Source organism: Cololabis saira, chromosome 6 (genome assembly GCF_033807715.1).
Source record: "Cololabis saira isolate AMF1-May2022 chromosome 6, fColSai1.1, whole genome shotgun sequence".
NCBI classification, from domain to species: Eukaryota; Metazoa; Chordata; class Actinopteri; order Beloniformes; family Belonidae; genus Cololabis; species Cololabis saira.
Window position 1 is genome coordinate 41,396,191 of NC_084592.1, and position 16,063 is coordinate 41,412,253.

Sequence of the window (16,063 nt, forward strand, 5' to 3'; positions counted from 1 at the left end):
TGCCCCCGAAGGCAACGGCTTCAGATCCAGGAGCTTTTGTCTCGCCTTCTTTCTGTCACGACTTCAAACGGCGACGGCGTCGAGGTCACGCCGTCGCGCCCGGAGCGGCGGAGGCCGCGGCGGCTCAGGTGAACGTCTCCCAGCGTGTCCTTCCTGACGCTCTCCCTTTCCTCCCGACCTCGGCGTGGCGAGCGGGAGGAGTTTATCACTCAATTATCCACCTGCGTGCTAGGGATGGGCGGTATGGACAAAAAAAATGTATCACGGTAATTTCTGGCATTTATCCCGATAACGATAAAAATGATGTTAAAAAAAATACCAATTTAACTCCACCTTTGTAACTATAAATCTATCACCACATTCAGTCTTTGGAGCCCCCAAATCACTGTTCTAAAAGATACTAAATACTACTAAACTACACCAATTAAATTGAGTTGATAAAAACCAATTAAATGAGTTTCACCTGTACTGCAAAACTGGAATGACTCAGATCCGCCATGTTTGTTACACAAACACGTATCAACGGGAATTTATCTATTCTTTCTTTCTTTCTTTCTTTCTTTCTTTCTTTCTTTCTTTCTTTCTTTCTTTCTTTCTTTCTTTCTTTCTTTCTTTCTTTCTTTCTTTCTTTCTTTCTTTCTTTCTTTCTTTCTTTCTTTCTTTCTTTCTTTCTTTCTTTCTTTCTTTCTTTCTTTCTTCCTTCCTTCCTTCCTTCCTTCCTTCCTTCCTTCCTTCCTTCCTTCCTTCCTTCCTTCCTTCCTTCCTTCCTTCCTTCCTTCCTTCCTTCACGTACGTTGTGCGTCGATTTAACGCAGAACCATAAATCAGCTTTAAACAAAAACGTCATCAACGGGAATTTATCGTTTTTACCTCGAGATGACAAATTCTTACCGTGGGGAATTTTTTTGTCGGTATATCGTGAACTGTAAAATATCGCCCATCCCTACTGTGTGCTTTTTTAAATTTGATTTATTTTATTTAACCTTTATTTAACCAGGTAAGTCAGTTGAGAACAGTTTCTCATTTACAACGACGACCTGGGCAAGAGGCAGCGCAAAAAGTCAAGCACATACAATCACAGTGTGTATATTTGTGTGAGGGAAGGTTTTATATCATGTAAATGTAATATTGCATTATTGTTTTATTTGAATTGTATGGTCTTTTTAATTGATGTGTATGCATTTTATATTGTACTGTAATGTTGTGGAAGAGAATTAGCACTAGCTATAAACTCTACATGCATCACATCAGCTGCAAGCTTGTATCTATGTTTGACTGCATTGTCCCTGTCAAATAAATAAATAAATACAGTGAAATAAACAATTAAACACAATATATATAAAAAAAACACACAACACATACAAAAAATATAAGTTAAAAGTGTTAGCGCTGGTCCGGAAGAGTTACAAACATGTGCAGTGATCACAGATGAATGTTTGGAGTGTATTTTTGAAGGAGGAGAATGGGATGAATGTGTGAAGTTTAAGTGTTTGTTGCAGATGATTCCAACCACTAGCAGCAGCAACTGAAATTAATTATGGCCAAAGGAGGTGCGGGATTCTGGGAAAAACCAGGTTACGTAGGTTCCGATTACTGATGTTGATATTAAGTAGTGAGCCAGGATATGATGGTTTTTTAGATGAAGCGATACCAGTGGATCAGTCTACGGGAGGGAAGTGATGGCAGGTTGACAGGCAGAGGTGTCAAGTAACAAAGTACAAATACTTCATTACCTTACTTAAGTAGAAATTTTGGTTATCTATACTTCACTGGAGTAATTATTTTTCAGACGACTTTTTACTTTTACTCCTTACATTTTCACACAATTATCTGTACTTTTTTTCTCCTTACATTTTAAAACAGCCTCGTTACTCTATTTCATTTCGGCCTTTAAAAAAACTATCCAGTTAAATTGCTCCATCCGGATAGAGTGAATTTGGTTGTGGTTGTTTCAGATGTTCTTGTCCAGTTTTGTTCTTACATCCGTTCCCTCAGATTCCTGCAACTAAACATGGATGTACATTCCAATAAAGGTTAGGATAAATGATAACATGCCTCTGAAGTTTGACTTTTTGCACCATTACAATACTTATAGACAACTAGTCATCATATCTCCTGCTCTCTGAAACACATGTTAATGCTCAATAGTACACATATATGGTTCTTTAATATATTTGCATTATACTAAGATACATTCATTTTCAATGGCTTTTGTCCTTAATGGCTTTTTCCCCCTTGCATTACTTTTACTTTTATACTTTAAGTAGTTTTGAAACCGGTACTTTTATACTTTTACTTGAGTAAAAAACTTGATTTGATACTTCGTATCTATACTTCTACCTGAGTAATGAATGTGAAAAATTTTGACACCTCTGATTATTATTGTGGTACAAGTTTGTTGAGAGGGTTTTGGAGGCAGACCTATATACTATATTGTCATTTTAATCAGAACGTGCTTTGCAGAGCGGGTGAAAGATGCTTTATTGCAGAACAAAAAAACAATTCTAGATCGGACTTTAGAAAGTAGTGTATTAATGTGGACGTCAAAAGGGAGTGAACTGTCAGATACCCAGATTTTTGTAGGAATTGACAAATTGGAGTACTGATCCATCCAGGGAGGAGATGTTGAAAAGGGCAGGTGATACGTGGTACATTTGTTGGTGTTTAAGTGAAGGTTGTGAGAAAGCGTGTTGATATGAAGTGTGGCTCCGTCTAATTTCTGGTAAAGCACACTAAGCTATAGTTCCCGAGCATGTAGCTGACACGTACTTCAATGAAACGTCACATTCCGTCTTCTTCTTCAAAAGTTTACTGAAAAACCTTCCTTTCAATTATAAAAAACAAAAACTGTGCGATTATACGACAATTAATATTCTCACGCAAGCACGGTCAAGACTAACGTGCTCTCTCCGTTCCCACAATACACGTACATCATGTGATACATACGTAACCAATGAGAAAGCTGCAGTTATTATTAATATTAAGCAAGTACCTCGCGAACTGATATTAAACTGAAAAATTACTCAACATACACTTAAATCAAATATTACAAAATCTATATTATTACTTTGTTCATAAGAGGGTCTGCACTGATGTCACTTCCCCACTGACCACGACATTTACTGAGGTGGCAAAACATCAGCAAAAATGTCCGCAACTAGTGGAGAAGACGGGATAACAGCTGATTATTGACTTAAATTAGCGTCAGTTGGACTTGACAGTGACCCGTACAGCTACCCCAAGAACCAGTGGTCCATGGACATTAATATTTAGCCACGAATTGAATTTTTCCTACGGAGCCTGTAAGAGCTCAAGTGAAGAAAAAAAAAGTAACTTCGTGGCCACGTTAAAGTTAATCGAGAGCACGTTATGTGTCATCGTGAGCACAATTTATTAAAGCGTGGGTACGATTAACAAAGCGCACATTCTGGAAAATTGTGCGCACAATATATCATAAAGTCATGAGTACGATTTACTTACCCTTGATCAAAATTTAATAAACGTGCGCACGTTATATTCAATCGTGCTGTAATGCGTCCCTTATCAGCCATAAGGGCATTAAGATCTTTAAACATGGATCTCCTAAGAATTTACCATGGGTTAGGCATGGCGCAAAAAGAAATGCTGGCAACTCTAGCCACACAACATGGTATAGTGATCAGTCTAGCCACTTTAAAAAGAATGCTTAGAGCAAGTAATCTCCGCCGTCGGAATTATGATGATCTAGGTCTCATCATTGATTTTATTTTTGGCCAACTCCAAGGCCCAGGAAGCCTCCACAAATCGTGCGCACAATTTAGTAAAAAAATGTGGCACACGTTTTATTAACTCGTGTGTACGATTGATTAAATCGTGTTCATGATTTAATAACTCGTGAGCACGTTATATTTACTCGTGCGCACAATTTAATTAAACGTGCACACGAGTTAATAGAACGTGCACACGAGTTAATTAAATGTGATCACATTTTATTAAATCGCGCGAACGAGTTAATAAAACGTGCGCGCTCGATTCTGTCAACATTAAAAATATATTGCATGATCCTTCACAGGCTCCGTAGTTTCCTGATATTTATATGTACTTAATTTCTACGCCGGGGAAATACACCGAAGCAAAGCTTGAAGGCATACAAAAGTCTTGACGCTTGGTCCGACTTCAAGGCAGGATTTGTTTGTAGAAATTAAAGTGATGAGGACACCGAACTTTATGATTTGACCGTTTAACGTTAGCTACCCCAAAAATCCAACATTACCTGATACAAAATGGGAACCACAAATCACTTTTCGGTGTCTGGAATCCCAGTTGTTTCTGTGAATTGCAGCGATCCATTTATCTCTCTTAAGCTTATTTTTCGACAGTCTGTGAAACGATAACTCTGATTTCTTGCTAAATCTATGAGTACAGTCGATCGCACAACATTTCCCATTTTAGATGTTTTCGCAGTTGCTCAAACTGAAAGTTTACGCTGCCCACTCAGTCTTTCTGACACTCAGTCTTTCTGACACTCAGTGGGCGAAACCGCTGTGAAGTTGCATCTGTGACGTCATGCGCATTCCCTGTATTGATATGGTTGAAGCTAGTGTAGTTTGCAAAAGAAGTCAAGGCAGTGATCGTGTTTTAAAAACAGGACGCTGCTTAATCTGACCTTCATCTCTGCAAAATCAGGGTGTTTTTCCAGGAGTGAGAGCGCCATTAGCCACTAGCCAAAGAACGGGGGGGGGGGGTCCACATTGTTTTCCTCCGAATCCCTCTCCTCGGGCTTCTCAGGTAAAGTGTAACTGGATGCGGCCTGTTTGTGGATAACAAGGCACTTGACCGAGGGCAACGCTGCTCCTCCCTCGTCTCCCACACTCTCCCTCCCCTCTCTGCCCCGACCCGGCTCGGGTTACCCCCCCGGACCCCCCCCCCACACACGCCTCCCCCTCTCCCGGCAGGAGATGTTGTTCTTGGAGCCACAATCAGTGTCCGACAGAGGTGTCAAAAAGTAAGGTAGAAGTATAGATACTAGAGTTTAAAAATACTCCTGTAGAAGTTGAAGTATCAACTCAAGTTTTTTACTCAAGTAAAAGTATGAAAGTACCGGTTTCAAAACTACTTAAAGTATAAAAGTAAAAGTACTGTAAGGGGGAAAAAAGCCACTAAGGACAAAAGCCATTGAAAATGAATGCGTCTTAGTATAATGCAAATATATTTAAAGAACCATATATGTGTACTATTGAGCATTAACATGTGTTTCAGAGAGCAGAAGATATTCAGATTCAGATTCAGATCAGAAAACTTTATTCATCCCTGAGGGGCAATTGCAGGACAACTGAGCAGCAAGACGTTGAAAATCTCAAATAGAACAAGAATGAAGTAGAATAAAAATGAACAGGGCATGTCTCCTTATGTACACAAAAAAAATATATATATTATGCAAATGTCAGAAAAAAATATACAAATCTACAGCAGAGTGACTGTAGTGGTATAATATAAAGTGTCAGTGCAAAGTGACGACAGTGGATGTAAACAGTCCTACAGGAGTATAGAGTAGATATATATAGATATATATAGAGTAGATATGATGACTAGTGCCTATAAAGTATTGTAATGGTGCAAAAAGTCAAACTTCAGAGGCATGTATCATTTATCCTAACCTTTATTGGAATGTACATCCAAGTTTAGTTGCAGGAATCTGAGGGATCGGATGTAAGAACAAAACTGGACAAGAACATCTGAAACAACCACAACCAAATTCACTCTATCCGGATGGAGCAATTTAACTGGATAGTTTTTTTTAAAGGCCCAACTGAAATAGAAGTAACGAGGCTTGTTTTTTAAAATGTAAGGAGTAAAAAGTACAGATAAATTGCGTGAAAATGTAAGGAGTAAAAGTAAAAAGTCGTCTGAAATAATATACTCTAGAGAAGTATAGATGACCAAAATTTCTACTTAAGTAAGGTAACAAAGTATTTGTACTTTGTTACTTGACACCTCTGTTGGAGCCACATCAGTGTTGGAGGGATTGCTGAAAGGCCTGTGTTCAGGTGTTCAGGTGTTCGGGGACCGACCCAGACGGGTGTTGGTGGACAGTGGTTCGGGCTCTGCAGCTGGGCCCCTGTAACCGGGCCCGGCCCCGGCGGCACCGGCTAACGTGACCGGGAGTTGGCCGAGGCGCAGAGGCGGCCCGGCTTTCAACCAGCCGATCCCATCTGATCGGTGCTGGGTCTGCGCTGCCCGCTGCCGGGGTCACACAACCCAAGCCGGGTCAAGCGGCGGAGTCACGGATCTGTGTGTCCTGAGAGGCTGAGACGAGGAGGAGGGGGTGTTGACTTAGACATCAAAAGGTCAACAGAGGAAAATAACCAAGCTGAATGTCTTTTTTTTCTTTTTCTTCCCATGAAACGATGGGAAGAAGCTGCAGTTGGCAGCGTCTTGGGTATCACCCTTCCCAGCCCTCGGGCAGCACGAAGCTTAGACGCATGGGACCGGAGCTCGTGTCTGTACGTCTGAATGAAACCAGATTCTGGGTCATTAGGACCTGCTGAGTTTGTTTGTTGTTTTTAATTTTTATTTTATTATTTTATTTTATTTCATTTATTTATTTATTTTTTATCTATTTTTTATTTATTTTTTATCTATTTATTTCAAAACAGGGACAGTGCACAATAAGACATTAATCTTGTACAAGAGAATATGCATTGTGCCAGGTTGTAGCTAGGGATGGGCGGTATGGACTAAAACATTTATCACGATAATTTCTGGCATTTATCCCGATAACGATAAAAATGATGTTAAAAAAAATACCAATTCAAAAACGTCATCAACGGGAATTTATCCTTTCTTTCTTTCTATTCTTTCTTTCTTTTCTTTCTTTTTTCTTTCTTTCTTTCTTTCTTTCTTTTCTTTCTTTCTTTCTTTCTTTCTTTCTTCTTCTTTCTTTCTTTCTTTCTTTCAGGCTCATTTCCTTCCTTCCTTCCTTTCCTTCCTTCCTTCCTTCCTTCCTTCCTTCCTTCCTTCCTTCCTTCTCCTTGTTTTCTTCCTTCCTTCCTTGTTTTCTTCCTTCCTTCCTTGTTTTCTTCCTTCCTTCCTTGTTTTCTTCCTTCCTTCCTTCCTTCCTTCCTTCCTTCCTTCCTTGTTTTCTTCCTTCCTTCCTTGTTTTCTTCCTTCCTTCCTTCATTCCTTCCTTCCTTCCTTCCTTCCTTGTTTTCTTCCTTCCTTCCTTCCTTCCTTGTTTTCTTCCTTCCTTCCTTCCTTCCTTCCTTCCTTCCTTCCTTCCTTCCTTCCTTCCTTCCTTCCTTCCTTCCTTGTTTTCTTCTTCCTTCCTTCCTTCCTTCCTTCCTTCCTTGTTTTTCTTCCTTCCTTCATTCCTTCCTTCCTTCCTTCCTTGTTTTCTTCCTTCCTTCCTTCCTTGTTTTCTTCCTTCCTTCCTTCCTTCCTTCCTTGTTTTCTTCCTTCCTTCCTTCCTTCCTTCCTTCCTTCCTTCCTTCCTTGTTTTCTTCCTTCCTTCCTTGTTTTCTTCCTTCCTTCCTTCCTTCCTTGTTTTCTTTCCTTCCTTCCTTCCTTCTTCCTTCCTTCCTTCCTTCCTTCCTTGTTTTCTTCCTTCCTTCCTTCCTTCCTTGTTTTCTTCCTTCCTTCCTTCCTTCCTTGTTTCCTTCCTTCACTTCCTTCCTTCCTTCCTTCCTTCCTTCCTTCCTTCCTTCCTTCCTTCCTTCCTTCCTTCCTTCCTTCCTTCCTTCCTTCCTTCCTTCCTTCCTTCACATACGTTGTGCGTGGATTTAACACAGAACATAAATCAGCTTTACACAAAAACGTCATTAAAGGGAATTTATCGTTTTTACCCCGAGATGACAAATTCTTACCGTGGGGAATTATCGTGAACGGTAAAATATCACCCATTCCTAGTTGTAGCAACTTGCTATTTTCCACCTGTAGTCCTGGGCAGGTTGATGGAATACTACATAAAAATGAGTATAGAAAAAGAAAGAACAAGTAAAAGAGCAGAACAAAGCAAAGAGAAGCAAAGAGACAATAGATAAAATAGATAAATTAAAACATGGAAGCAGATTCAACAGAGCATGGGATGTGTCAGATCACTAATCTGGCCGTTAGATGTTATCATGAGACTGGAATGACCTCACTATTGCACTTTACTGTTGTTTTATGTATTGTACTTTGTTATGTTTTTGATTGATTTTCATGTTTTTATTGATTGTTTTTATCGTCCTTTTGTACGGCGACCTTGAGTGTCCTGAACGGCGCCTATAAATAAAATGTATTATTACTATTATTATTATTATCAGTGAGGATCTGAAGGATGCTGCATGATGGTAACAGTTTCAATGCTGTAATTATGGGTAATTATCTGTAGATAGGATCTCAGGTCTTGATTTTACTATTTAAAAATGCACCTTAACCTCATCATGCCCCCCACCCGCTTGTATATATTTTTTTTATTATATTATTTTATATTTCTTGTATATATTGTATATTGATTCAACACTGTTTGCACTGTCTTGCACTGGAAAGGTGATGCTGCTTTTAATCTCACTGTACTAGGGATGGGTGATATTTTACCGTTCACGATAAACCGTCAAAAAATTTCCCCACGGTAAGAATTTGTCATCTCGTGGTAAAAACGATAAATTCCCGTTGATGACGTTTTTGTTTAAAGCTGATTTAGGCTATGGTTCTGTGTTAAATCGATGCACGACGTACGTGTGAGGGAAGGAAGGAAGGAAGGAAGGAAGGAAGGAAGGAAGGAAGAAAGAAAGAAAGAAAGAAAGAAAGAAAGAAAGAAAGAAAGAAAGAAAGAAAGAAAGAAAGAAAGAAAGAAAGAAAGAAAGAAAGAAAGAAAGAAAGAAAGAAAGAAAGAAAGAAAGAAAGAAAGAAAGAAAGAAAGAAAGAAAGAAAGAAAGAAAGAAAGAAAGATATAGTTAAAAAGGTGGAGTTGAATTGGTATTTTTTTTATCGTCATTTTTATCGTTATCGGGATAAATGCCAGAAATTATCGTGATCAATTTTTAGTCCATACCGCCCATCCCTACCCTGTACCCATGTATAGTGACAATAAAGTATTCTATTCTATTCTATTCTATTCTATTCTATTCTATTCTATTCTCATATGCACACACATAAGTATACAAATACAAAAATAATAATATAACAGACTAGTATTACGTTACTCACTCTGCAGGATGATTAATCACAAACGCGGGGGTTTCTCAGGCGACGTAGGAATTAATCAGAAAACGGGGACATTAATCACATGCGTGACCAGCAGCAGCTCCACCTGCGACAAAGCCACCTGATTTAAAGGTGTTGCTCCAGCCCGCGTTAATTATGCCACCCAGGGCCAGGCGGAGCCGGCCCTTCTGCCATCACTGAAACAATAACGCACTAACTACGCAGCCGTGGCCCCGCGCGCTGTGAGGGAGCGTGCCGACACCACGGCGCAGGGGTCAGTGGGAGTTGCAGCAATTACAAGGTGCAGCTTTTCCCTCGCAGCTTGACCGCGGAGCCTTTCACTCAGGAAGACTGAAGGGGCTCGGGAAATTAGTCGTACTTTACATTTTCAAAGCTTTTTTTTGTTGTTTTTATTATGCTCCTGACAAATAGATTATTAGTTTGAAACAAAAATGCAAGTTCTTCCTGGAGAGGTTTGATTTGCAAACGTGCAAAGTTGGAATACATTGCAGCCAGGCGTATAAAACCCCCAGAAACGTTTATGAGGAGTGCAGAAGCAGGGCGAGCCGCCTTCTGCAAGCGTGGTTACACTGCCCTCTCTTGAATGCTCTGCAGCGTGTCCCAGCAGCCGCTGCAGGGCTGACAAATACACAAGACTGGCACTTTAAACACCACAACTCAACATGATTTAAAGAAAAAAACAATTATAATTCATATTGTAAAAGTAGGTGCAGCAGACTATTGTAGGAATCTGTCTGGTAGTGATGTTATTATATATTCTTACGTTCATAAATTTTGACCTTACATTCACAAGACAACCTCATGTCTTATTCTAGTGAGAGAAGAAAAATGTTATCAATTTATCGATTTGGTACTTTAATTTTGGGATCTAAAAATAATTCACTTTCAAAACTAATAATTCAAGTGCAAAACAAACACACACACATATATATATTATATATATATATATATATATATATATATATATATATATATATATATATATATATACATATATAAAAACACACATATATATATATATACACCACCTTATCTTTACATTTACAACAACCGTCTGTATCTCAAATCAGATGTGTATTAGTCAAATCTATAAAAGTCATTATTCAAATTGCACAAAATTGTGGAATATGTTAAAGTTAAACTGATATATTTAGGAGGTTTGATGTGTTGAACGTTTTTGAAATAATGCTCCTTAAAACACAAAAGTCTCTTAAAAAACCTGTGGAATCATCTTTAAAATGATTTACATCAAATAAACTAAGTTTCATTTAAATTAGAAGTCTCGTTTTATTAGTTTACATTACACAAATGATGATAACGTTTAGAAAGCTGCTGTAATAGTGTTGAGTTTTGATCTTGTTTTGGTCTGTTAGCCCCGGTCCGGTCCGGTCTGGTCCCACAGACTTGGTGCTGAAGCTCAGTATGCAGCTCAGTCCAACAGCGCCGTCCGCTGACCCCTGCAGCTCTGATAAACTCCCACCATGCTCGGCCGGGAAACCGAAGACCTGGCCCGATAGCAGGCAGCGCGAGGAGGACGATGAGAACGGAGACAGAGAACAGGGAGGAAGACTGAAGACTGAAAATCAAAACGACGCAACTTTATCAACACGGTCCTCTCATTATTGATTCATTTTTTACTAAAACGGACTTTGGAAAACGTTGCTCAGCCACGTTCTCAACCACCACGTCCTGCCGGCTCACTGTATTGCTCCTGATCGGTTGCTAAGCAGTTCAAACTCCTCATTTCTCCCTACATTTCCTTCTTGCCTTCTCAAGTACCATCATGCACCTGACACCCCCTTCAGGAAACTTACCTGTCCAGGTATTGCAGTTATCCAGGCCAAGGATTGTCAGGTGGAGGAAAGTCTATCCCAGGGTGGAGACAGGGGGATGATGGGAGGAGGAGGAGGAGGTGATGGGGGGGGTCACGACCAGAGACGGGGGGGGTGGGGGGGGTTGGGCAGGTAAAGGGGATCGTGTTCAGGCTCCTGGGGACAGGAGGCTTGGCGTGGCACCGCACTGCCCACCCAACATCAACGCTCTCAGGTTCCCTGGCTCAGATGGGCCAGATAATCACCCTCCCCTCCACAGGGACCATCTGGAGGCAAGAAAAGGAGCTGAGGGCCATATTTTATTTCCATAAAATCTAAATTTACTCATCTGCTGGAGAAAAGAAAGACGGCTTCTCCCAAAACCACCACAACCTGATAGGCCGATTCCCACAAAACCTTCAGACACGAGCGAAACGTTTAACGGTTCGTCCGCAGAAAACGCAGACACGTGTTGTCGCCTGCAGCGGTGCTGCCTCTCCTACCTGAGAGTCTCCCGTTTGATTGACGCTCCTGTCTCTGCGGAGATCAGAGGACAGCCACTGTGATGGTTATCTCCCTGCGGTAACCAGGACACCCTTAATCCCATAATAATCTTTAACAGGAGTACCCTAACCTCGTGCAAAAAAAGCACATGCAGACAATTGCACGTGTGCATACACTGACACAATAACAGGCACGTTTGAAAACAACATTTCAAACCTCTTTCTGAGAGTTTTCTGTCAACAAAGTCACAGACCAGAACCTCAGAAGTGCCGTACCATCAGCGAAATTAATAACTTTAAACCATATAATGACTTTTTGGGGTGTTTTTGTCCACATGGAGGGAAGGACTGGGTCAGACATCCTTTTTCTTTTATTTCTTGTTTTATTTTTCCTCTGAACTGTCTCTATTTGACCCATTTGTGAATATTCCCAACACTTATGTGCTCTGTGAGGCAATTCAGGCCGGTCACTCTGCAGGGAGATGTGCTCCGTAGGGGGTCTGGGAGTCACTGGATGTCACTGTTTAACAAGCTGTTACAGCTCTGCCATATAGACACAAAAAACCAGGACAAAGAAAGGCCTTTTCAATTTACTGCCAGTGTTAGCAAGCTGAGGGGCCATCATGGGAACCTAGTCGGGGGTCCAAATAGGTCATTAAGTTAACTCAAACCAAAACAAAAAAGGTCTGTTCATCTTTACATTTCTATTTTTCGATGGCAAAGTGTTCTACAATGATTAATCAGTTACACTGACACGTAAAATATATGCTTTCTTACACACATTGATAAGTGAAAGGCAGCATGGTGTGGAGTCACAGGATACAGGTGGGAACAATGAGGATGAACAAGGTGGGAACAAGAATGATGATGCAGGTGGGAACAAGGAAGATAATGCAGGTGGGAACAAGCGGGATGACAGAGGTGGGAACAAGCAGGATGGCGCAGGTGGGAACAAGAATGATGACGCAGGTGGGAACAAGGAAGATGACGCAGGTGGGAACAAGGAAGATGATGCAGGTGGGAAGGAGCATGACGCAGGTGGGAACAACCAAGATGACTCAGGTGGGAACAAGCCAGTGATGGAAGTGGGAACAAGAATGATGACGCAGGTGGGAACAAGCAGGGTGACGCAGGTGGGAACAAGCAGGGTGACAGAGGTGGGAACAAGCAGGATGACGCAGGTGGGAACAAGCTGGGCGACGCAGGTGGGAACAATCAGGGTGATGCAGGTGGGAACAAGCAGGATGACGCAGGTGGGAACAAGCTGGGCGACGCAGGTGGGAACAAGGAAGATGACGCAGGTGGGAACAAGGAAGATGATGCAGGTGGGAAGGAGCATGACGCAGGTGGGAACAACCAAGATGACTCAGGTGGGAACAAGCCAGTGATGGAAGTGGGAACAAGAATGATGACGCAGGTGGGAACAAGCAGGGTGACGCAGGTGGGAACAAGCAGAATGACAGAGGTGGGAACAAGCTGGGCGACGCAGGTGGGAACAATCAGGGTGATGCAGGTGGGAACAAGCAGGATGACGCAGGTGGGAACAAGCAGGATGACGCAGGTGGGAACAAGCTGGGCGACGCAGGTGGGAACAATCAGGGTGATGCAGGTGGGAACAAGCAGGATGACGCAGGTGGGAACAAGCTGGGCGACGCAGGTGGGGACAAGCAAGGCTTGAGAACAAGCAGGATGACGCAGGAGGGAAAACGCCAGTGATTGAAGTGGGAACAAGGAGAATGATGCAGGTGGGAACAAGAATGATGACGCAAGTGGGAACAAGCAGGATGACGCAGGTGGGAACAAGCAAGGCTTGAGAACAATCAGGGTGATGCAGGTGGGAACAAGAATGATGATGCAGGTGGCAAAAAGCCAGTGATGGAAGTGGGAACAAGGAGCATGACGCAGCAGGGAACAAGGAAGGTGACGCAGGTGGGAACAAGCAGAATTATGCAGGTGGGAACAAGCAGGATGACGCAGGTGGGGACAAGCAGGATCACGCAGGTGGGAACAAGCAGGATGACGGAGGTGGGAACAAGCGGGATGACGCAAGTGTGATCAAGCAGGATGACGCAGGTGGGAACAAGGAAAATGACGCAGGTGGGAACAAGGAAAATGACTTAGGTGGGGACAAGCAGGATGACGCAGGTGGGAACCAGGAGGATAATGCAGGTGGGAACAAGCTGGGTGACACAGGTGGGAACAAGCAGGATGAGGGAGGTGGGAACAAGAATGATGACGCAGGTGGGAACAAGCAGGATTATGCAGGTGGGAACAAGAACGATGACGCAGGGGGGAACAAGCAGGATTATGCAGGTGGGAACAACAGGATGACAAAGGTGGGAACAAGCACGATGACGCAGGTGGGAACAAGCGGGATGACGCAGGTGGGAACAAGAATGATGGCGCAGGTGGGAACAAGGAAGATGATGCAGGTGGGAACAAGCAGGATTATGCAGGTGGTAACAACAAATGATGACGCAGGTGGGAACAAGGAAGATGACGCAGGTGGGAACCAGGAAGATGACGCAGGTGGGAACAAGCGGGATGACGCAGGTGAGAACAAACAGGATGACAAAGGTGGGAACAAGCAGGATGACGGAGGTGGGAACAAGCAGGATTATGTAGGAGGGAACAAGCCAGTGATGAAAGTAGGAACAAGAAGGATGACGCAAGTGGGAACAAGAATGATGACGCAGGTGGGAATAAGCAAAATTACACAGGTGGGAACAAGCAAGGCTTGGGAACAAGCAGTGTGACGCAGGTGGGAACAAGCAGGATGACGCAGGTGGGAACAAGCTGGGTGACGCAGGTGGGAACAAGGAAGATGATGCAGGTGGGAACAAGCAGGATGACGGAGGTGGGAACAATCAGGATGACAAAGGTGGGAACAAGCAGGATGACGCAGGAGGAAGCATCAAATACCTATTTTAAACAGGCCTTGAATGTCTTAAAAACAAGCTTTTTATTTTTTTGCTAAATAAATTTGAAATTCAGCCTCTGAGCCATGTCTGCAGCATCCCATTCTCAAACCTCGTTATCTATGCGGGATTCTGAGTGGGCGGGGAGGCTATGATAATGAGGATCTGCAGTTGTGTTATACATCAAAATGTGCGTCTCGATCCTGCGACGATGCCCATTACTTTTCTCAATCAAAAGCGTTACTGTGGCGACGATAGACGCCAAAAAGCGCGCCCCCCCTTCATCTGATTGGTCCATATTTGATAGTTCCTACTTTCTGCTATAACTTTTGAATGGTTTGACATAAAGACTCGTGGGTGGTGTCATCGGACATGGTTTTGAGTCCTTGAATATAATTGGTGCAAATTAGCCCCGCCTCTTCTTCTGATTGGTCGATATTTGATAGTTCCTACTTTCTGCCATAACTTTTGATTGGTTTGATATAGAGAGTCGTGGGTGGTTTCATCCGCTAAATGTCCAGGCCTGAAGAATCTACATGCAAGTCATACAAGCTTCCACTGCAGCCTGAACGTGCACAAGGGTGCGAGGGCCCGCTCATCGCTGCTTGCAGCTTTAATTACTATTATTATTATTGTTTATGTTGTAATTCTGCATGTTTTCTGAATAAAGGAATACAGGAATGTCTAACCTGAGCCGGTCTCTGGTAAATCTCTGGTACCTGGTGCCCGGTAGGCCAGAGAAGCTCAGCCCCATCTCCTCCCTCGCGGCCTCTCAGGTGCTCAAACGTACCGTAGAAACACTTGAGGGAAAGAGTGCAGCGGCTCAGCAACGCCACAGGCTTTCAGACTTTTATGACTAGTCTCAGTGGTATAACTGCAGCGCACATCCATCTCCTCGGCATTAGCGTGATAGATGTATTTTTCATGCTGCCATTACGGCTGAAGCGGTGTGCTGTGCGGAGCTTGCATATGCTAATGTGCCCTCTCACACCTGCAGTTTCCAATTACCCCTGAGGAACAGAGCCAAGACGCAGTTTGCAGCCTCCGGCATTAATATGAGTAATGGCGAAATTGCACAAGTCCTTTTGTAGAAAATTGGTAGAAAAAGAAAAAGGAGAAATCACTCCAGACGGGGGTTGGAGGGGGCAAGGAACGCGAGGCAGAAGTGGGAGGACAGGTGAAGGCAGGAAGAATGGGGGCAAATTTTCATGGTTCCACTTTTTTTTTGCCTTGAAATTTTCGTTGCTACATATTGATTTTACCATTTTCGAACAACGGCAGTCTATTTGTGAACCCGACTGTTTCCTCCGATCCAAATTGATCACTTTGTGAGATTACTCGCGAGAGTAGAAGAAGTGATTTGAAAGCTTTCCTGTTTTTTTCTTCCTTATTCCTGTGTGTTCAGGTTCGTAGCTGATCTCTTCTCTTACTTTCACTCTGCCTCTCAAACTCAGAGATCTCTCCATCCCCAGTGTTTTCTTCTCCCTCTATCTCAGCCACAAACAGCATGAGATGTTTAGATGTGTTTGACCACATTATAAGGGGATAAATAACATCTGATCGGCCCATTTTCAGTAGTGATGTGTGGATCCATACTGAAATATCGATACTTCTGCTCTAAAATCAATTCTCAAATGAAAAGATC

The 16,063-nt window shown here is 42.5% G+C and overlaps 1 protein-coding gene across 1 annotated transcript; it reads left to right on the top strand.

Moving 5' to 3' along the window:
- The first annotated feature begins 12,529 nt into the window (after positions 1-12,529).
- On the top strand, positions 12,530-14,256 carry LOC133445638 (S-antigen protein-like). Its single transcript, XM_061722961.1, has 4 exons — positions 12,530-12,562; positions 12,624-12,870; positions 12,918-13,212; positions 13,359-14,256. Exons 1-4 carry the CDS (start codon positions 12,530-12,532, stop codon positions 14,254-14,256), a joined length of 1,473 nt encoding a protein of 490 aa, XP_061578945.1.
- The last annotated feature ends 1,807 nt before the right edge of the window (positions 14,257-16,063 follow it).